Source organism: Solanum dulcamara, chromosome 10, assembly GCF_947179165.1.
Source record: "Solanum dulcamara chromosome 10, daSolDulc1.2, whole genome shotgun sequence".
Taxonomy (NCBI): domain Eukaryota; kingdom Viridiplantae; phylum Streptophyta; class Magnoliopsida; order Solanales; family Solanaceae; genus Solanum; species Solanum dulcamara.
Genome location: NC_077246.1, coordinates 68837945 through 68857380, shown reverse-complemented (window position 1 = coordinate 68857380; position 19436 = coordinate 68837945). Strand labels below are relative to the sequence as shown.

The following is a 19436-nucleotide window of genomic DNA, read 5'->3' as shown; positions in this document are numbered from 1 at the left end:
TATGCGAAAATGTTCACAAATCATTTATTTAAAACTCATTCTCAAACAATCATTTATACTCATATGACTCAAATCAAATCAAATTAAATTATGCAAATCACATATCATGTAGTCACACTAGACTCCAATCCATTTCATCTCAAACATCATCATCAACACACCTCTTCATCAATCGTTCTACCTACGTTAAAGATAATCATCATTCACATCATCATCAAACATCTTGCTCCAAAATTCTCATTTATCTCTATATTCAATTTCATTCACACTCATTAACAAAAATACATCATCTCCCTTTGAAAGCAATATTTACATAAAAACTATCAATCTCAACCTCAAGACAAATTATAATTAAAAAAAATCTCATCTTGGGTTCATGTGAATGAATACATGAATCCATACTCCCAACAAAACTCAACTCAAGAACACCATCAATACATATGAATTTATATACAAAAATTCATTGTAGTCAATATGTAACTACGGTTTGTGAAATAAATATGAAAGATAATTATTCAAGAATTCAAGTCATAAAAATCATCAATCAACTAATAATATATAAAAATATGTTTTATATATTTTGTCACACCAAACGTACATCGTTTCTTAACGGCATCATTTTAGTACCACCCAAATTTAGTTCCTTTTAAGGTGAAAAAGGCATGTAATTAAATTTGAGACAGTAAATTAGACTTGTAATGATTGGATTATTTTGGTATGGGCTGCATCTCTAATTTTGCAGTAAAAGTGGTTTCCTTTTATAGCTTGTAGAATCTGTCTGAAACCAGAAACCAAAAATTTAAGGTACCAAAGCTAGTTAGATAAATGAACTCCAAAAATGCTAAAATGTGGACAAGAGAGTACCATATACTATTTTTAACATCATTTAACATATAAATCATTGTCTTATAATGTGGATAAGCAAGATAAAATACAGTAGTACAATTATTTAAAACATCACAAAACTATTTTTGCCAAAAACAATTATCTTCAAACCAATTCCACACACTCAAAAAGCCGAAAACAATAAGAAATCAAACACTAAAAACACTCTCATCGACAACCCTGAAATAATCAATGAAGTGGATCAATCCTACTTCATCGGTACGAATGTCTTAAATTGCTTGGCAGTATGAAGAGGCCAAAATATATCATATATGCTTGAAAAGATTCACCAAAATCAGATATCTTCAACCTCTCCACGTCTTTCATTATCTCAGGAATCTCCTTTAAATTAGGACAGTCATGGATACCAAGACCTTTAATCAGAGGCATGGCACTTGTTGAATGTTGAAATAATGAGTATAGTGAGAGAAACTTGATTGATACTTCGATAGCCCAAATTCATCAACCGTGAATGTCTTCAGGTGACAGCGTCTTCTCTTGTTTTACCAAAATATTATTTAACACATTATTTATTTTATAAAAGAAAAATCAACAAAGTTATGTAGGATTGGGATTTGTTTGTATATTTACCTTTGCTATTATGAAATAAGACTTCATATATACTTGAAAGGCGTCAACATCTCCACGTCTTTCATTCTCTCTGGAATCTCCTTCAGCTTTGCACAATTACTAATACGAACACCATTAATATGAGGCATGGCACTTGTGGCTAAATGCCATCTTTCAAGGTTCTCAAGATGATAAAGACTAAGGGACTCCAGTTGAATGAAGCTGTTATCACTGCACGTAATTTCTTTTCCTTCATAAGCTCTACCCAAACTGAGACTCCTTAGGTTTGACAGCATTCCCAAAATAGGTATCGGATCTTCCATGAGTTTTGAGTCCAAGAGAAGCATCATTGTGATGGAATTTGGAAACAGAGGCAGTTTCCCTATTCTCCCTTCTAACCGCAATTTTTGGAGCTTTTGACAAGAAATAAGAAATTCAAGGGCTGGGAATGATTCATCATAGGCACACACCAATTTGAGAGTGGTAAGGTTTATCAAGCTACTAATGTTTTTTAGGGTGTAAGATTTGGTAATTGCAACCATGCTTAATTCTCGAAGATTGACTAAATTAACAGGGTCAACATATTTCCACTGATCACAACAAACCTGTTCAAGAGCTTGAAGACTTCTGAGTTTACATATACGTAACAGAGGTTCTGAATACCAAACAACTAAATGTCTTAGATTTATTAGATTAGCTGTCTCGGGGGGTAGTTTCAATAAGCCTCCTTGCCATTGAAGTGTCTGTAAATTCTTGAGGTTGCCAATGGAAGAGGGAAGCTCACCAAGGATACCTCTCAAACTTAAGAACTTGAGGTGGTACAAACTCCCTATGGCATCAGGTATACTACCACCTTCAATATCCAAGTACAACACATATATATATTGGAACACACTACTGAAGTTTATAAGACTCATGTTAGGAAAATCTGGATCCAAGAACAGAATTGACCTCAACTTCAAGTTAGAAAGATCAAGTGAGAGGTACCTTTTTCCTTGACCGTGAATGACATGTCTGATACATAAGGAGGAAATGGAGTGCTTTCTTGGATCATAAATGTCAAAGAAGTTTACCTCCAATGCCTTTTGTATGGCAAGATCACGAAGTAAATCATGAACCCTACATTTAAAAACTTTTTCCCAAAATGTGAATGCAACTTGAACCAAGTTTCGTCTTATCAACTCATTCAAGAAGCCTTCAGCGACATCCTCCATTCTTTCTTCTCCATTTGGTATGAAACCCTCGGCCATCCACAGCCGTATTATGTCTGCAGCACGGACCTCTTGATCTTCTGGAAAAATACCAAAGTAGAGAAAACACTGCTTAAGTGCGGTTGACAAATCGTTGTAGCTTAATGATAGTATGTTGGAGATTTCAATATATTTATCTTCAATAATGTTCTTCCAAAGGTGATCTTTCACCTTTTGCCATTCGTCTAGCCCCCTTTTATGAGAAAGTAATCCGCTCAATACAGCAATTGCAAGAGGTAAGCCTCCACACTTTTCCACCATATCTTTAGCTAACCTTTCCATGTCTGGAATCATTGCTCGAACATCAAGTAGTTTCCTACAAAAGAGATCCCAACTTTCTTCTTGGCTTAGGAAACGAAGTTTATGGACAAAGCCTCTGTCGTCTGCTCTTTCAGCGACATCCTCTTTGCGAGTGGTAATAATAACTCTGCTTCCATTCTTGCTATCTGGGAGTGCTCTTTTCAGACTCTCCCATGCTTCTCTCTTCCATACATCATCAACCACCACAAGGTATTTGCCTTCTTTTAAAAGATCACGAAGGTAAATTTCTAGATCTCCTTGTGTCATCCTTTCCAACAAATCTAGAGTTCCCTTGGTGCGACCTTGGATGGATTTTATGATATTCCTAAGAAGATCCATTGTGTTGTAGTCTTGAGAAACACATATCCAAGAGCGTGTAGGGAAGCAAGAGACTATATTAGGACTTGTGTAGAGGTTTCTAGCAAGAGTGGTCTTGCCTAATCCGCCCATGCCATAAATGGAGATGACGGTTCGACGAGGCTCTGCTTTGAGAATTTCAGCTAGCAATGTTTGTACAACATCCTGAAGTCCAACAAAAATGTTATCCTGGTCATCCACATAGGAGGTAGTTCTCCTCAGTGTTGGATACTGATTACTTGGTCCTTCTCCTGCATTATTATCGATATTTGTTATACCATAAGTCTCTCGTTTGCGAGAAATATCTATGATTCGTTGCTTGAGTGATTGGATCTCCTTGGCGACATTGTAGAATTTTTTTCTCCTTCCTGCAGATGCAAGTGCAAGCTTTGAGACGACTAGCAAATCTAGCATCGTCACCTTTACTAACCTCGAAGCTATAAGTCTCGAGTATAGCGAGAGCGTCATTAGCAATAGAGTTGATCTCAAAGATCCATTGTTGAACTCTTTGATCTCCGCATTGCTTTTGTTCTGCATATCTGAGGAATGACTGTATGAAGAGTAGCTCATTTCTCAGCCATCTAACTTCATCTCTCAGACTTATAAGCAGGGAAACTTCCTGTATGAGGAAATCACCCAATTTTTGAACTGCAAATGACACAAAGGCATCAGCCATCTTCAGGAATAAAAGGGGTAGCTGTATGAAAATTAATACTTTTTTGTAAAAGGTAAAGTTTTGTATGGAAATTAATATTGGCAACAGAAAACTGAGAGGTTGATAAGAGATGGCTGTATTACTATATAAGAGTTGGCTGCATCGGATCTTTTTATATGCGATATATTTTTATATAAATAGTACCAAAAATCAATTTAAAATATTAAAAATATGGTTTTGTCTTGAAATTTCACTAGTAATGCGTAATTGGAACCGTGAAAGTAACGTATATTATTTGATTACGTTAAGAGTACTATAAATCACAACAATTAACAACTTAAATTATTTGAACCTGTTTGGATTGATTAATAAAAAAAATAGTTTTTAAGTCAAAGATAAAAAATCAAACTTAAATGACTTTTAAGTCAAAAAATAAAAAGTAGAGGCCTGCTTTTAACTTATTTTAAGTTATTTTAAACTTATTTTAAGTTATTTTATATTTATCAAACACTTTCAGAAGTCAAAACTGACTTAAAAGTTGATTTGACCAACTTTTAAGTCAATCCAATTCAAAATTTCACATGTGCGTCATAAATTGATAATGATTAACTCTTAAAATTTCACTGCATAATTAGGACTTAGGAGTAACATGTATTATTTAAAAATGATGTTAAAAGTACTATAAATCACAATAATTAACAATGTAAAATATTTAAAAAAACATATTAAAACGTGATTAACTCTCAAAATTTCACATGTGCATAAATTGAGACAGGGGTGTAACATATATTATTTAAAAATTATGTTAAGAGTATTACAAATTATAACTTAAAATATTAAAAACATATTAGAAATTTGGTTAACTTTTGAAATTTTACACGTGCCACATAAATTGCCTAAATTGGGATGTGTGAAATAACATATATTATTTAAAAACTTACGTTAATTAAGAGTTATATAAGTCATAAAAATTAACAACTTAAAATATTTTTTAAAAAAATCATATTAAAAATTTGATTGACTTTTAAAATTTCGTATATGCCACATAAGTTGAAACAAAGGAAGTGACATATATTATTTGAAAATTATGTTAAAAGACTATACTAAAATTTGATTGACTTTCAAAATTTCACATGTGTCATATAAATGGAGAAAAAGTGAGTATACGTTAAAAATACGATTTATTACAATAATTAAAAATTTAAAATATTTAAAAATTATATAAAAATTTAATTGGCTGTCCTAATTTGTGCCACATAAATCTAAACATATTGAATAATATATATTGGGAGTGCGGGCTCTTATATATCTAGTTTTGAAATAGACATAAAAGTAACAATAAATAATCTGTTTAAAGGGTCTACTTTTTGAAATATCTCACCTGTCCTTGATTCTTAAATTATATGTATTAAAGCTTCAACAACCATTACACACCTTGTGGAAAAACATATATGGAGAAAAGTCTAAAAATAATAATTATATGTGTCGTTCAATGGTCCACCTAATTAATGATATTGATGACGGAGTTGAAGCAAATGGTAAAGAGTAGGGTTGTTCACAGTTTTGGTTAAAACCAAAATTAAACCGAAAATTTAACCAAATCGAATAAAAAAACCGACATTCAGTTTGGTTTGATTTGGTTTTAAATTTGAATAACCGATAATATTTGGTTTGGTTATGGTTATAGAAAAAAATAACCGAATAAATAACCGAACCAAACCGATAATTATATACTTAAAATTTATAATTATTTATATGTATAATATTAGTTTTTCATAAATAATTAAAGATATTTTATACGTTTTAATTATTAATTTAATATTAATATACTTATTTTTAAGGCCCAACAATCCAAACCCAACTCTCAAGCCCAAATATAAATTCTAATAAACACTAAACAGCGGTCCAAGTCCAACAATTCAAGCCCATTAGCCCAACTCTCAAGCCCAATTCTAAATCCTAAATTCTAAATCCTAATTTTCTAATAAGCACTAAGCACTTGAGCAGCAGGCAGCAACATAAAGTAAAAGTTAAAACTTTAAAACCCTAGTATCTGTTTTCCTTTTACATTTTTGTTCCTCTCACGTTGGTTTCTCACAAAGTCACAGACTCACAGTCATAGACTAACAGTGAAGGCTCAAGAGCAACCTCAACTCCTCAACCCCAAGTATAAGATTGTCAAATTTTGAGAAGGTTTGTAAGGAGTTTTTCAAATTTTAAATTGATTTTAAGTTGTTTTCTTTTTTTTCGAATGTTTAAGTTGTTTCATTTTCTGTTTTGAACCTCTGTGGGTCGTGAGGAAAAAAGAGCTTCATAAGAATTTGAAGAACGTAGAGAGAGAATATTTGAATTATCTCGGCAAGTCATAAACCGAATAACCGAATCAAACCGAATCAAACCGACAATAACCAAACCCGTGGTTATTATTTTACTTGGTTTGGTTATGGTTTTAGACATTTAATAACCGATTAAATTGGTTTGGTTATGATTTTAATCAATAATCGACCCAAACCGAACCATGAACACCCCTAGTAAAGAGTAGGGAAATTGAGATTTGGCATTGTCGGTTGAGTATATAACCAAATAAATAAAATTATAGGTTTAAGTCATCCGCAAAAAACCCGCAATAAAGAAAATTAGGGGAGTTGAAGTTAAAGGTTGAATACCAAGAAACAAGGCATAATACAAAAATGACCCTCAACTCGAATTCAGCCTTATTTTTTTAAAAAAAATATATCAAATACACTTTTGAATTTGACGTGAATTATTGATTTCATTCTCGAATTATTGACAGGCTTAAAAATACTTCTCAACTTGAAGAACTAAGCTTAAATACACCCCTCATATGCCATATGACATACCAAGTGCCTACAATTTATTTAAGCGCGTGAAAGGGTTAAAAAAAAGGCCACATTAGCCTTATTTTTTTTATAAAAAAAACTTCCCTTCAATTTTTAGCTACCAACGGCTACTACCCTTTTTCTTCATATTCAACTTCTCCTCCATTAACACAAACCTCCAAACAAGATCCATTTTTTCATTCTCTTTTTAAATTTTTTTAATTGCATAGCTGTAATATTCCTTCTTCTCCTATTGTGTTCATGACTGTTTTTTGTCAATGTGGACTTTCGACAACATTAAAAATTTCATGGTCGGATAATAATTCCGGAAGAAGATTTTGGAATTGTAAAACCTATAATGTATGAATTCGTTTTTTTTTGTCGGATTTATTTTATGTATTAAACTTGGTCACTAATGTTCCGTTATTCAATTTCTTATAGTTGAATAATCGAGCTTAAATCAAAATTTAATTAGTAAAAAAACTCAAAAAAATCCTAACAAAATAAAGAAATAACAAAGCATATACTTACTAGTACTTTAACCAATGTTTTTTAGGTTAAAACCCTTCAATTTCCATGAAAATCGAAGGGTTATGTTGTGACATTGGAGAAAAGCTTTGGTGGGAAGATTACTATAAATCATAACTTAAAATATGAAAAACATATTAAAAATTTGGTTAACTCTCAAAATTTTACACGTGCCACATAAATTGGGATAGGAGAAATAACATATCTTATTTAAAAATTAGCGTTAATTAATAGTAATATAAGTCATAATAATTAACAACTTAAAATATTTAAAAAAATATATTTAAAATTTTGTTGACTTTCAAAATTTCACATATACCACATAAGTTGAAATAGAGAAAGTAACATATAAAGGGCAGCACGGTGCACTAAAGTTCTCGCTATGGTCGTTTGAAGTTGACCCTTATTCGAACTCATACGAAAACTTAATCGATATAAATTATTTGGATTTGACTTGGTTTTAGGGATCCCTTATGATCCTAAATAACATCTAATACCCTTCAATTATTTAGGAATTGATCCTAACTCATTCATGAAATTTAAATTCGTCGCGTACGATCCTATACGTTAATGAAGAATGGTCCGAATCTTAGCAAAATATTTTTTGGGGTGTTACAATAATCTTGAACTTGCTCTATCAAAAATGGTGCCTTGAATAAAGAAGGCTTGATGAAATATTGTTAATGAAGTGGAATGTAATAATAAAGAATGATAAATTAATTATATTTGGATCGGGTGTTACGAGCCAACACGGTATGTGTGGATTGAGTGTCATATTACGGCACGATATGTTTGGATCTGGTGTCACATTTTGGCACTGTATATTTAGATCGGGTGTCACGTTCCGGCACAGTAATATTAAAAAAAATAAATTAAAATGACTTAATGCTACCCAATCTCCGATAACTCATTTCCCAAAAGAGCGTGATGTGGAGGCCTGAGTCATTATGTGTGATCTTAATATTATTGACTGGTAGTGTAATTGTTCATTGTATTGTCACTTGATCTTGATCTTGTTGGTTGTCACCTGTTAAGTTCTATGGTTGATTTTCCGCTATTACTTTATGCATATTGATTTCTATTTTGAGTCGGCGATGATACCTGCTCAGTACATGTTGTTCCGTACTGATCCCTACTTGTATTTTTCTTTATTTTATTTTGTGGAGTGCAACGAGTGTTCCATCGACTTTGACTCGATCTCAGCTCTAGCCAGTGTCCAGCACATCAGGTTCCAGGGTGAGCAATTCCTTTTAGCTCGTGTTGGATTCTCTCGGGCATGGCATAATATCTTTAGTTTTCGAACACATTAAGTTATTTATTTATTCTGGTGTTTGATATTTTCAGACTTAGTATTTTTAGACTTTGTTTTTCCATATCGCTTTGAATTTCTTAGCCTTATCTAACCTCTTTTTATACTTTTATTGAGTCGATGATCTTTTGCAAACAACCCTCCTACCTTGGTAGGAGTAAGGTCTGTGTATACTTTACCCTCCCAGACCTCACGTTGTGGAATTTCACTGGGTTGTTGTTGTTGTTGTATTTTAGAATTAGATGTCCTTGAAGTGATGACTTTTAGGTTTTGGGAAAACATATCTAATAGACTTTAGTGGTTTATTACTTCTTACTCTCATAAATAGAGCTTCCGTGTTATTGTCATATTTTATAAGTTGGAGTTTGTATCGTTGGTTCTCCCACTTAGAAGGTTAAGTGTGGTGTCATTCATGACCCATTTTGGGTCGTGACAACTTTTAATTATTATTTTTGCCAACAATATAAGCGAAGCATAAAATCAATTCTAAGAAAATATAAATCTGTCTATACTGTATTACAAGTATGAAAATCCTTAAAAATATTGTTTGAACTTTTTGTCTTATTAAATGACTTTTCTTTAAACAAAATTGTCTTTTCATATTTTTTTATAATTATTATATTATTATTTCAATAATATTAAATATTGACTATAATAAACATAGTAGAAAATTAAATAGAGAAGATTGTGTTATTACGATTAAATTCCTACTCGGAGAATCTTTTTCCTATTAAAATAGACTTGATAAAAAAATAGTTATAAAAACTTTCAAATTAACTAGCAAATAGATTTTAAAAAAGGTCCCAAAAAAAGGCAAAGAAAATAATCAAAAAATGTCCAAAAAATAGGCAAAAAAGGTTTTAAAAAATGTATTAAAATACATAGCCAAAAAACCCACAAAATTAAGGAAAACTTTTTTGAAATACTTAAAAGCTTGAAAATATGGTTTAAGTATTGAGGTGTTAATTAAAGACCAAAAATACTTGAAATAAGATTAATCTACTTTTACATGTAGAAGTTATTTTAGTAAATAATATATAAAATATAATTAGATTTAGCTAATTATTTATAATTTGGATATCTTTTAGCCGTTCCACCGCGACCTGGGTTCCATTTGCTCTTTTTTTTCTTTTTCCTGAATCCTTTATACCAACTGCCGATTACTCGTCCGCCATGGAAGAAGGTTCTTCGCGACGTTCCAAACGTCCCTTCGTTGAGGACGATGACTCCAATAAAGCTCCAGAGTAACTATATCCTTATCTCAGTTTTTTTTTTGAAATTTTCCATGTGATTTTGTGCCCTAGTTTATTCTGAACATACTTAGGGATTCTGCACAAATGAAAGCTCATATTATTTTGTTCTATCGAATTCGGAAAATAAATTTGAGCTGTAAGTTTATGATTTCTTAGTAAATAATACTTTATGTTTGAAAGTTGAAAACATAGTGGGGAAAGGACCCAAGGTGTGTAGCTTAGTGGTCAATGATGTATGTGGGTTGAGTACCATGAGGTCTCATGTTCAATTCTCAATAAAGATAAAAAAGCTAGGTGATTTAGTTACCAATACTTGTTGTTGGTGGGAGGTGATAGACGGATAAGTATCTCATGGAATTAGTTGAGGTGAGCAAAGGGCCCGGACACCATGATTATAAAAAACACATAGTGTGGAAGGAAAACCAATTTATTTTACTATTGAAATATATAAATATCATAAAAAAAGTGAACAAGGGAAGGTGTGGTCTAGCCATGAAGTTTCCAGTTCAAATTCCAATAGATTGATAAAACAAGGTGATTTCTTTGTATTTGTCTAGCCTTGGGGATAGAGTTGCTTGATACCTGTTGTCGGTGAGAGGTTGCAGATATTCCGTGTAATTAGTTGAGGTCCGCATAAGATAGTCCGGATACTACGATTATAAAAAAAAAGTGAACAAGGGGAGTATTTTGTATCAATAGAAAGAGAATAATAGATAAATAAACAAGGAAGCTCGTTTTTTGTTTGTGCATTTTTTTCTATAACTCAATGAATTCTATTATATGAGATATTACTACGTCCCATCAACACAGGTACCACTTCATTTTGTCAACCAAGGCTTAAATAGATAGGGAGAAATCACATAGTGTTTTTTCTTCCGTTGGGATTTATTTATTATGTCGTTATTGTAAGAATTTAAGGAGCTTCCTGGATGATTGTAGGAGTATGCACTTGGATTTGCTTCCTTTCAGCTGCTATCTATATTTGTTTACAACATGATTTCTGCAAATGCGCCCAAATTCTATTAGCTTGGTTTTTTCTAATGCGAATTACTGTTTATTTCATATTGATTTGAACCTGGAGAAAAAATCCAGTAGGAATGGGTGGATTGTGTATTCTTAGTGCCTAGGAAATGTATAGGAAAGAAGGGTATATTTGTCCTTGAGAGAACTATGTAAGGAAAATATGTTATTTGTTGGAGGTTTAATGAATTATACAGCAACTATGCCTCATGCCCAAACTAATTGGATCAGTTATATGTAATCTCTATAGCTATTTTACTCTTACTGTGATCATTTCATTACAGTGCTTAATAGTTTGTCTTTGAAGACAAAGTAGGATACATTATTTGTTGGAGGTTTAAGGAATTATAAAGCAACTATGCCTCATGCCCAGACTAATTGGATCAGTTATATGTAATCTCTATAGCTATTTTACTCTTACTGTGATCATTTCATTCCAGTGCTTAATAGTTTGTCTTTGACGACAACGTAGGAGTTTTCTAAAACTAGAGGTACTCTAATTCTCTCACTTGTCCCTACAATGACGTATACTTGGTGAGAATTATGTTGTTGAAAAAGTGTCTCCATCTTTTCTATTGCCACGATGAAGAAATTACTTGGATGCCTTGTTTATTAATTTTACCTATCACCAAAAACTAAATTCAAAAATATTAAGCTGATGAGAAGGTTTACCAGTTTATTTCTTCACTAGCTATTTGTAATCTGATCAATAGGCTGAAGTCTATGCATCTGCCTGAGTCAAGAAGGAATAAAATATGATCCCAAATTTGACTGATTAATTCTTTTTGCTTCTAAGTAGGTGTAGAAGCTGGAACTGCTTTCTTTTTTCAGATCCGAGGTTGTAATTCGTTGTTGAGAATGTCATGAGTTTAGTAGGAGAAATATAAGAAATTAGTTTTACCTATTGTTATTTTCATTGTAAAGATTATGTGTTTCATTGGCCAGCAATAGCAAGTAATACAACTTCAAATGGCGTTCAAAATGGTTTCATTTTGATGCTGAATTTTAAGGATGTTTGCATTGACATGTTGCTTTCTTCCTCAACATCACAGCCAGAAGCGGGTAAGGTTCCCAAAGGGTAAGAAGGTAAAGCAGGGCGATAACACGATTGATGTGCCTGAAGATAAACCTAGTGGGTGGACAGATCCTCGCAATGCAGCCAAAGAGCGTTTGGTACGGCGGAATCAAATAACAGCGGAGCTCCTTAATGAAGAAAATGAAGGTGAAGTATCTGACATATCGCGGGCAGAAGTGGAATATGAGGTTTGTTCCTTCCAATATCTTTTATTCCATAATTCTTTGATTGTAGTTAGGTACTTTATTGATCTCTGATATCTAGTTCATATCTCTTGATAAGGAAGTGATACTAGGATAAATACAAACATTTTTGGGGCTTGACATGATTTGTGCTCCATTTTGTAGCTAGAACAACTTAGATATGGGTAATCTTCTCAAAAAGAGCTGAGATATGGGTGCTCATTTGTACAATTGAAAGCCATAACTAATCTGGTTTGCTAATTATATTTTCCAAGTAGTAAGTAACAACATAAGCAAAATAGGGACCATCTATAGGAACTTCATAAGAAAAAAAACCCACTAATACATACCTATAGAATTTTATATTTCAATCCTTTATGCTCTAGAAACAAAGATCAAGGAAGTGGTGAACTTTCTTGGCATATGACGGCTCATAAAAGGAATAGCATAAATATTGCATGCCATGTGTAAATGAATCGTCGTTAGAATTGCTTTACTTAAAAAAGCATGTGCCTTACTTCTCGCTCTTTGCTTCAAGCCTTGCAGACACTTTTTTGCACTTCACTTTTAAGTTCACTGAGCACAAATCGTTGTTTGTGTGTCCAATAGAGTTGTCTCATACTATTTTGTGTAGGGTATGAACAGTGGGTTTTTGCACTGTACAAAGAGAAAAGGTGTAAGATTTAAATTTTGCACATACTTTAATTTGCATAGAGGTGAGAAAAGGAACACAAAGAAGAAAGGAATTTGTCTGAGTTCCCTTGAATAAATTTTTCCTGCTCTTCATACTCCCTCGCCAATGAAACAATGGAAAGAAAAATTTGTAGCTTTACTTCCTTCGTTTTCTTCTGTTTTAGTTTCCGAGCATTTTCTTTCTTTTATTTAAACCCTCCAAACATAATGTTAATTAAATTTCATTAATGATGCTTCATGTGCCGTCACATTAAATTCATGGAATTATATTGTTATTTGTCCTTTGGTTCGGCCTGTAAATAGACTAAAGCACTTTTGATTATCATCAATGGCAAATTTTGCATATTCTAATTGATCTATGGCTAAACTTCGTATTTCTTGTTTGTTGTATTTCTTTGTGGTGTAACTAATGGATAATAATGGAACGCCATTTGTTTTGCAGGAAAATGAAACATTCATTGATGATGGGATTGCAATAGAGCCTTTTAATTTGAATAAAGAGAGAGAAGAAGGTTATTTTGATGCATCAGGAAACTATGTTGAATATTTAAATGAAAATGAGATAAAGGTGTGAGTCTTACGCCAAACATTTTCTGCCCCAAGTCCCCGATCCTTGCATCTTTTCCTGATCTTAGTAAGTATACAGGATGCATGGCTTGATAGTGTTGATACTGAGAAAAGATATTCTGGGAAGAATGCTATCAAGATATCAAATGAAGATGAGATTCAAGACCTTACATCAGAACAACTAGGAAAGATGAAGAGGCGAATTGCTGATGTGCTCGAGCCAGGAGAAACAGTAAGTATTCCCACCTCATGTTTTCTAGTTTTTTTTCTTGTTCATTACTATTAAGGGATAAATACTGTTGATGACATTTGTTTGTGGATTATTTTTGGGATAACACACAAGTACCCCCCTCAACTATAACCGAAATCGCTAGGACATACCTTAACTATACATGAGTCCTATTACCCCTGAATTATTTTAAAGTGTAATAAACACATCCTAAAACCTATATAATCACTCACATGAAGGGAGGTGCTTTACATTCGCCTCCACGTTAGCGCATCGTTAAATTCAAAAAAATCGTCAGTTCTAAAAAAAATAAATTAAAAAATCATCATATCTAAAAAAAATTAAAAATTATTATTTTTTAAAAGGATTTAATTTAAATTGTGCTCACCATATATTGCCTTGGAATAACTGGTAAAGTTGCTGCCATGTGACCAGGAGGTTCACGGGTTCAAGCCTTGGAAATAGCCTCTGGCAGAAATGCAAGGTAAGGCTGCGTACAATAGACCCTTGTGGTCGGGCCCTTCCCCGAACCCTGCGCATAGCGGGAGCTTTAGTGCACCGGGTTGCCCTATATATTGCCTAAACTAAATATCTAATATGCAATTTTTTTTTCGAATTTCATGTTAAGTGTTTGAGTAAAAAAAGGAAAAAGAAAAAAAAAAGAAAAATTCTTCCGATATTATACAAATTGATGAAATATCTGGAAAAAGATCACTGGCAATTTAAGTATGTTGTGAAAAAAATATTTATATTTCTAAAAATGATAAAATTGGGCTCTATTTCATAATGAAAAAAAGAAATTTTAATTAAAAGGATACAACAACAACAACAACAACCCAGTGAAATCCCACAACGTGGGGTATGGGGAGGGTAAAGTGTACGCAGACCTTACTCCTACCAAGGTAGGATGACTGTTTTCGAGAGACTTCGGCTCAAAAGGATATCAACTTAATTTTTAATGTTAACTACTTATGTGTATTAATTAATAATGAAAATGTCCAATTGAAAATGGACATGTGTCCAAATTAGTCATATTTTATACTTCTTTTTCGTCTCTCACTTGCCTCAAAGAGAGTGAACACACTCTCTGTGCCACCTCAGCACTGAAGGGTGTGTTTATTACAAAAAAAAAGGGCAGCCCGGTGCACTAAAGCTCCCGCTATGCGCAGGGTCCGGGGAAGGGCCCGACCACAAGGGTCTATTGTACGCAGCCTTACCTTGTATTTCTGCCAGAGGCTGTTTCCAAGGCTTGAACCCGTGACCTCTTGGTCACATGGCAGGAGGGAATAGGCTGTTTCCAAGGCTGTTTATTACACTTTAAAATAATTCAGGGAGGGAATAGGACCCATGTATAGTAAAGGTGTGTCCTAGCGATTTCGGTTATAGTTGAGGGGGTACTTGTGTATTATCCCATTATTTTTTGATATCTTCAAAATATTTTATGTGCTCTCATTTTCTGTTTCCTTCTGTGGTGGTTTCAATATGAATTGTATCTGCTTTTTCCACACGTGCTTATCTCCAGTAGCTAATAGTTACATGTTGATACTGTGCTTGGATGTTACCTTCTGTCTTTGGCAAGAGTAGTTGCTTGCATATTACATTTTCTTCATTGTCCAAGCAAAGTTCTTTGTGGCTTTTTGCACTGTTTTCAAAAGAGAAATGTAGAGGTTATGGTTGAGCTGTTAAGATTTACATTGTTATTTAAGAACTTTTTGGCGATTTTCGGTTGAACACAAATGAATGAGTCAAGGCAAGTTCTAATCATATTAGAACTGGAGGAGTTAAAAAGGAACTAGGTGTATTTTATGGAGCTCATTCCCAAGGCATTGAATATTTGAATTTAATAGTCATGCCCATGTTAGAATCAATTCCAGAAATATGTTGTCTAAATTTTTAGAATCACCTCAATATAGTAAATGCGTCATTGGCTTTTCTGAAGGAGAAGTTTTGGTACCAGTTATAATAGCACATAAAAGGGCAGCCCGGTGTACTTAAGCTCCCGCTATGCGCAGGGTCCGAGGAAGGGCCCGACCACAAGGGTCTATTGTACGCAGCCTTACCTTGCATTTCTGCCAGAGGCTGTTTCCAAGGCTTGAACCCGTGACCTCCTGGTCACATGGCAGCAACTTTACCAGTTACTCACATCCTTTCGAAAATTTTGCACAACCTGCAGGAGCTATTTTCATCATTAAATTTCGTCATGGTAGTAAGACATTGGCACTATCAACTTTGTATCTTCTATTTTGACAATTCAACTTGTTTCCTCCACAAAGACTTCCTCTAAACACAGCCATTCATTCAATAACAAGTAAATTTAGTATAGTGTTTTGCTGTATTGGTCAGTCAGTTACCTGCTTGCTTCCTCTGACAGCTTTCCTCTCTCCAAATAAATTTAAATAAGTTAATGATAAGATGTTTTGCATCAGACCAGCATTCTGGGAAAGTTGGCGCCACACCAATTATTCGTGATGCCTGCAGGCAGAGGTGTGTCATCTGGCGTCCAGTCCATTGTGGTGTTGGCAGGCCACTCTCTCTATTCTCTACTAAAAACCTGTTAAATTGATAGGTTGCTTTGAGGGTACATGTTATCAATTAAAGGAAGACGATAGAAGATTTTGTTTGAGAAAAGGCTTTGCTTATTTGCTTGGAACGGGGGTTATATTTTAATCTAAACACCGAATGCCCTTCTCCTTTACTTTCAATATGCATCACTCGTTTTGTTTTTTACCATGTTAGCACTAGGGGCATCCGAGCTGTGATCAGTCATCTTGTTTTTGTTAAGTTTTAGAAGCTGGTTGAATTTTTGGTCCTTCATTTCCAACCGAACAAATCATGCTGCCTAGTTGCAGTTTGCTTGCAGCGGATTTGCATTGCAGCGAATTCTCTCGAAATTACTGACAATTTAGACCATACACCATTCACTTTTCATTCCTGTATTAGCTGCCTCATATAAATCTGGCAGGCTTTGTACGATAAAGATATCCACTTGCTATGTTTGAGTACTTCTGTCAAGAATCTTTGTGCTATGAACTTGATGTTGTTCTCTATTGTTTTGGGACTCATGGGAAGAACTTGATACTTCTAACAGGTTTTGCGAGGTTTAAGGAGATTGAAAGGTACCTCAAACAATAACAAGGGCAAGATGTCTGTAGAAACTCAGCAGCTGTTTGATCAGCTAACGGAAGATGCTATGAAGCTGATGGAGAATGGAGATTACAGTTAAGTGTGTTTGCATAGCAACTGTATTGCAAGGTAATATTTGAATAGAATACCTAGGACAGTTCTAATCTTTTAGTCTATTTCTTGTTTCACAGATGTGTATGAAGAAAAGCAAGAGAGTTTCCAGCGGGAAGCAGGTACTTGTGATTGTGTTGTTTCCTCTTTTTCTTTGACATTTTTTCCACCATGACCGTGACTTTGGGAAGTGGAAAATATATGCTGGAAGTCTTGTCTCTTCTTTCCCATTCCATTCTTGTCTTTTCCCTAAACAAACTGGTTAATACTCCCCCACTTTTTTTCTTTTTTTTGGGGGGTGGGGGGGAATGTGTAATGTGGACACAGAAAAACAGGAAGTGGTAGATTTTTCCCGCTTGGATTTTATCTACTATAAGGATGATATTGGTGACTAAGTTTTATGTGAGGGTTCTGAAGTAAAGAACAATTGATCTCTCACTTGCGTGCGCTGACATTTCTCTTGAGCTGTATGATTGGGTTGTATTATCTTAATTTGCATTTTGTATTGCCCCAGAGGGATACGAGAAGTTATCTCAGGCAAGACAGGGTAAATTCAGTGAATCGACGCAGCCTAAACCCGATAATATCCTCGATGAAGGTTTCCTCCCCAGTGGGTCAACTGCTACTGCAGGAGGAAATTCTATGCATAATGCAGACGTGGCTTCATCAAATTTATATAACTCAGCTAGCAAGAGCGATGATGCATTTGACATATTTGGTGAAGACGATGAAAATATTCCAGCTAATCCTGCCTCTAATGGAGGTAATTTGATCCCTAAACACATCCAGAATTGACATTATTGACAAATTTAGTCCATTATTCTATGCGAGATGAGATTAGCATATTTCCCTTTCCACATACGTGACTTCCAGTCAATGTAAACTGTAGGTGATCAGCATGGAGATTATGTCTTTGATGAGTCCTCTGGGTATGCTTTCTACCTTTTAGCTCATTACTCTACTTTTCTCCTTCTGTTCATAGTGTGCAGACATCCTAGTAAGTAAGAAATCAAACCGTATCATTTTGAAGTTCCGCTGGATTCAGCTTGAGAGCAGGTTATTGTAGGGTTCTTCCTTGTTCAATCAAAGAATTACTCAACATTGTAGTTCTAGCGGAAGAGGATCCTATGAAATCTATTTGAACATAGTTCTTTAGGAGTTTTCCATTCCAATGTATACTGTGTCAACATTCTTTTCACGTAAATATTGGCAGAAGTGTTCCTGTTGGGTTGCCATTCCATTTGTCAGTTTCTGGCCACATTACTCTTGTTTCAGAACATGATAGTACTCATTTTTGGGAGTTCGTGGTAGTATGCATAGTTTCTTTACTTGATATGATATGCATCTTTGTTTTAGCAGTAGCAGGGACTACCAAAATAAGTAGGGGTTACCTGCTTGTCTATTTTTTTCTACATTGGCTTGATAATAGCAGATATGGGATATCAAGAGTGTTATGAAGGTTCATATGGGCTATCTGTCTAGGAACTTCAATTCCATTGTTTAAGGAACTGTGCCTCCAAAGTTGGAGTCTGTCATTAATGCCATAGTGCATTTCTTTTTGTTTTGCTGTCTCAAACTTTACGTCTTAATCTTTCTTGTATTTTGCGTGGATCAGTTATTACTACAGCAGCAGTTTGGGCTACTATTATGATCCTTCATCTGGACTGTATTGCCATGCATCATCAGGACAATGGTAATGACACTCAACTGTTTTAACTGACAGAAAATCTGGATATTGATCTTCCTATTTTCGGTTGGTTACTCGCAATTTGTGTAGACCCGATGCAATAGTGTGATTTAAGCCGTCGAAAATAGCAAGTTAACTGTTTTGCTTTGATGTATCAAATGTAGGTACTCATATAATGATGAATCGGGCATATACCAAGAGGTGCCACAAGCTACATCCAATGCAAATTGAAAGGGGCTGAGAGAATACAGGAGGAGTGATGGTCCTGGTGATAGTTTTCTTTGACAAAGGTCGCCGGCTTTGCTGTATTTGTCAAACTTACTGAATCTCAACCTTTGGAAACACGGCATATTTGAGAAATGCTTTTTGCACTTTTCTCAGTGCTCACTGCAAACATCATGGTTGCAATGGTATATTTTCGTTTACGTACAAACAGGTGTACAGTGAATTCACAGCATGTTGAGAAGTAAAAACTTGTTTCTTGTATCTTGTGGTTACAATCTCGTAGGTTTCTTGTTCTTGTAAACTGCAACATGCTGCCAGTTTCCAGTACCTCTCGAACTGTAAAATTGTTGTCTAGTTTGCTTCTCCAGTTCTATTTATTACTAGGCAGTCTAGAGCACTAAAGTTTTCGCTGTGTGGTATCCGGGAGGATCGAACCTCTTGTATTCAGTTTTACTATATTTCTGCAAGAAATTGTTTTCATGGCTTGAATTCTTGGTTTCTTGGTCACATGACAACAACTTTATTATTTACTTCTGACACTTTTCTTCACCAGTTCTATTTATGACCGATCAATCAA

The 19436-nt window shown here is 34.3% G+C and overlaps 1 protein-coding gene and 1 pseudogene across 2 annotated transcripts; one reads left to right on the top strand and one right to left on the bottom strand.

Moving 5' to 3' along the window:
• Positions 1 to 808: 808 nt before the first annotated feature.
• LOC129870045 (disease resistance protein RPP13-like) lies at positions 809 to 4221 on the bottom strand (annotated as a pseudogene).
• A 5561-nt stretch (positions 4222 to 9782) lies between these two features.
• On the top strand, positions 9783 to 19226 carry LOC129870419 (uncharacterized). 2 transcript variants are annotated; one of them, XM_055945206.1, is made up of 10 exons: positions 9783 to 9938; positions 12020 to 12230; positions 13360 to 13485; positions 13564 to 13716; positions 16802 to 16931; positions 17028 to 17069; positions 17462 to 17710; positions 17837 to 17876; positions 18563 to 18640; positions 18799 to 19226. In XM_055945206.1, exons 1-10 carry the CDS (start codon positions 9868 to 9870, stop codon positions 18863 to 18865), a joined length of 1167 nt encoding a protein of 388 aa, XP_055801181.1. In that variant the 5' UTR covers positions 9783 to 9867; the 3' UTR covers positions 18866 to 19226. The 2 variants fall into 2 exon arrangements, with proteins under 2 accessions (XP_055801181.1, XP_055801182.1); XM_055945207.1 differs by lacking the exon at positions 17837 to 17876.
• Positions 19227 to 19436: the final 210 nt, after the last annotated feature.

What these genes read in the sequence shown, in the direction of transcription:
- LOC129870419 (XM_055945206.1), top strand. Translation starts at nt 9,868, where the DNA reads ATGGAAGAAGGTTCTTCGCGACGTTCCAAACGTCCCTTCGTTGAGGAC. An exon ending in GACTCCAATAAAGCTCCAGA is followed by an intron (nt 9,939 to 12,019) that starts GTAACTATATCC and finishes TCAACATCACAG; the next exon opens with CCAGAAGCGGGTAAGGTTCC. An exon ending in GGGCAGAAGTGGAATATGAG is followed by an intron (nt 12,231 to 13,359) that starts GTTTGTTCCTTC and finishes TTTGTTTTGCAG; the next exon opens with GAAAATGAAACATTCATTGA.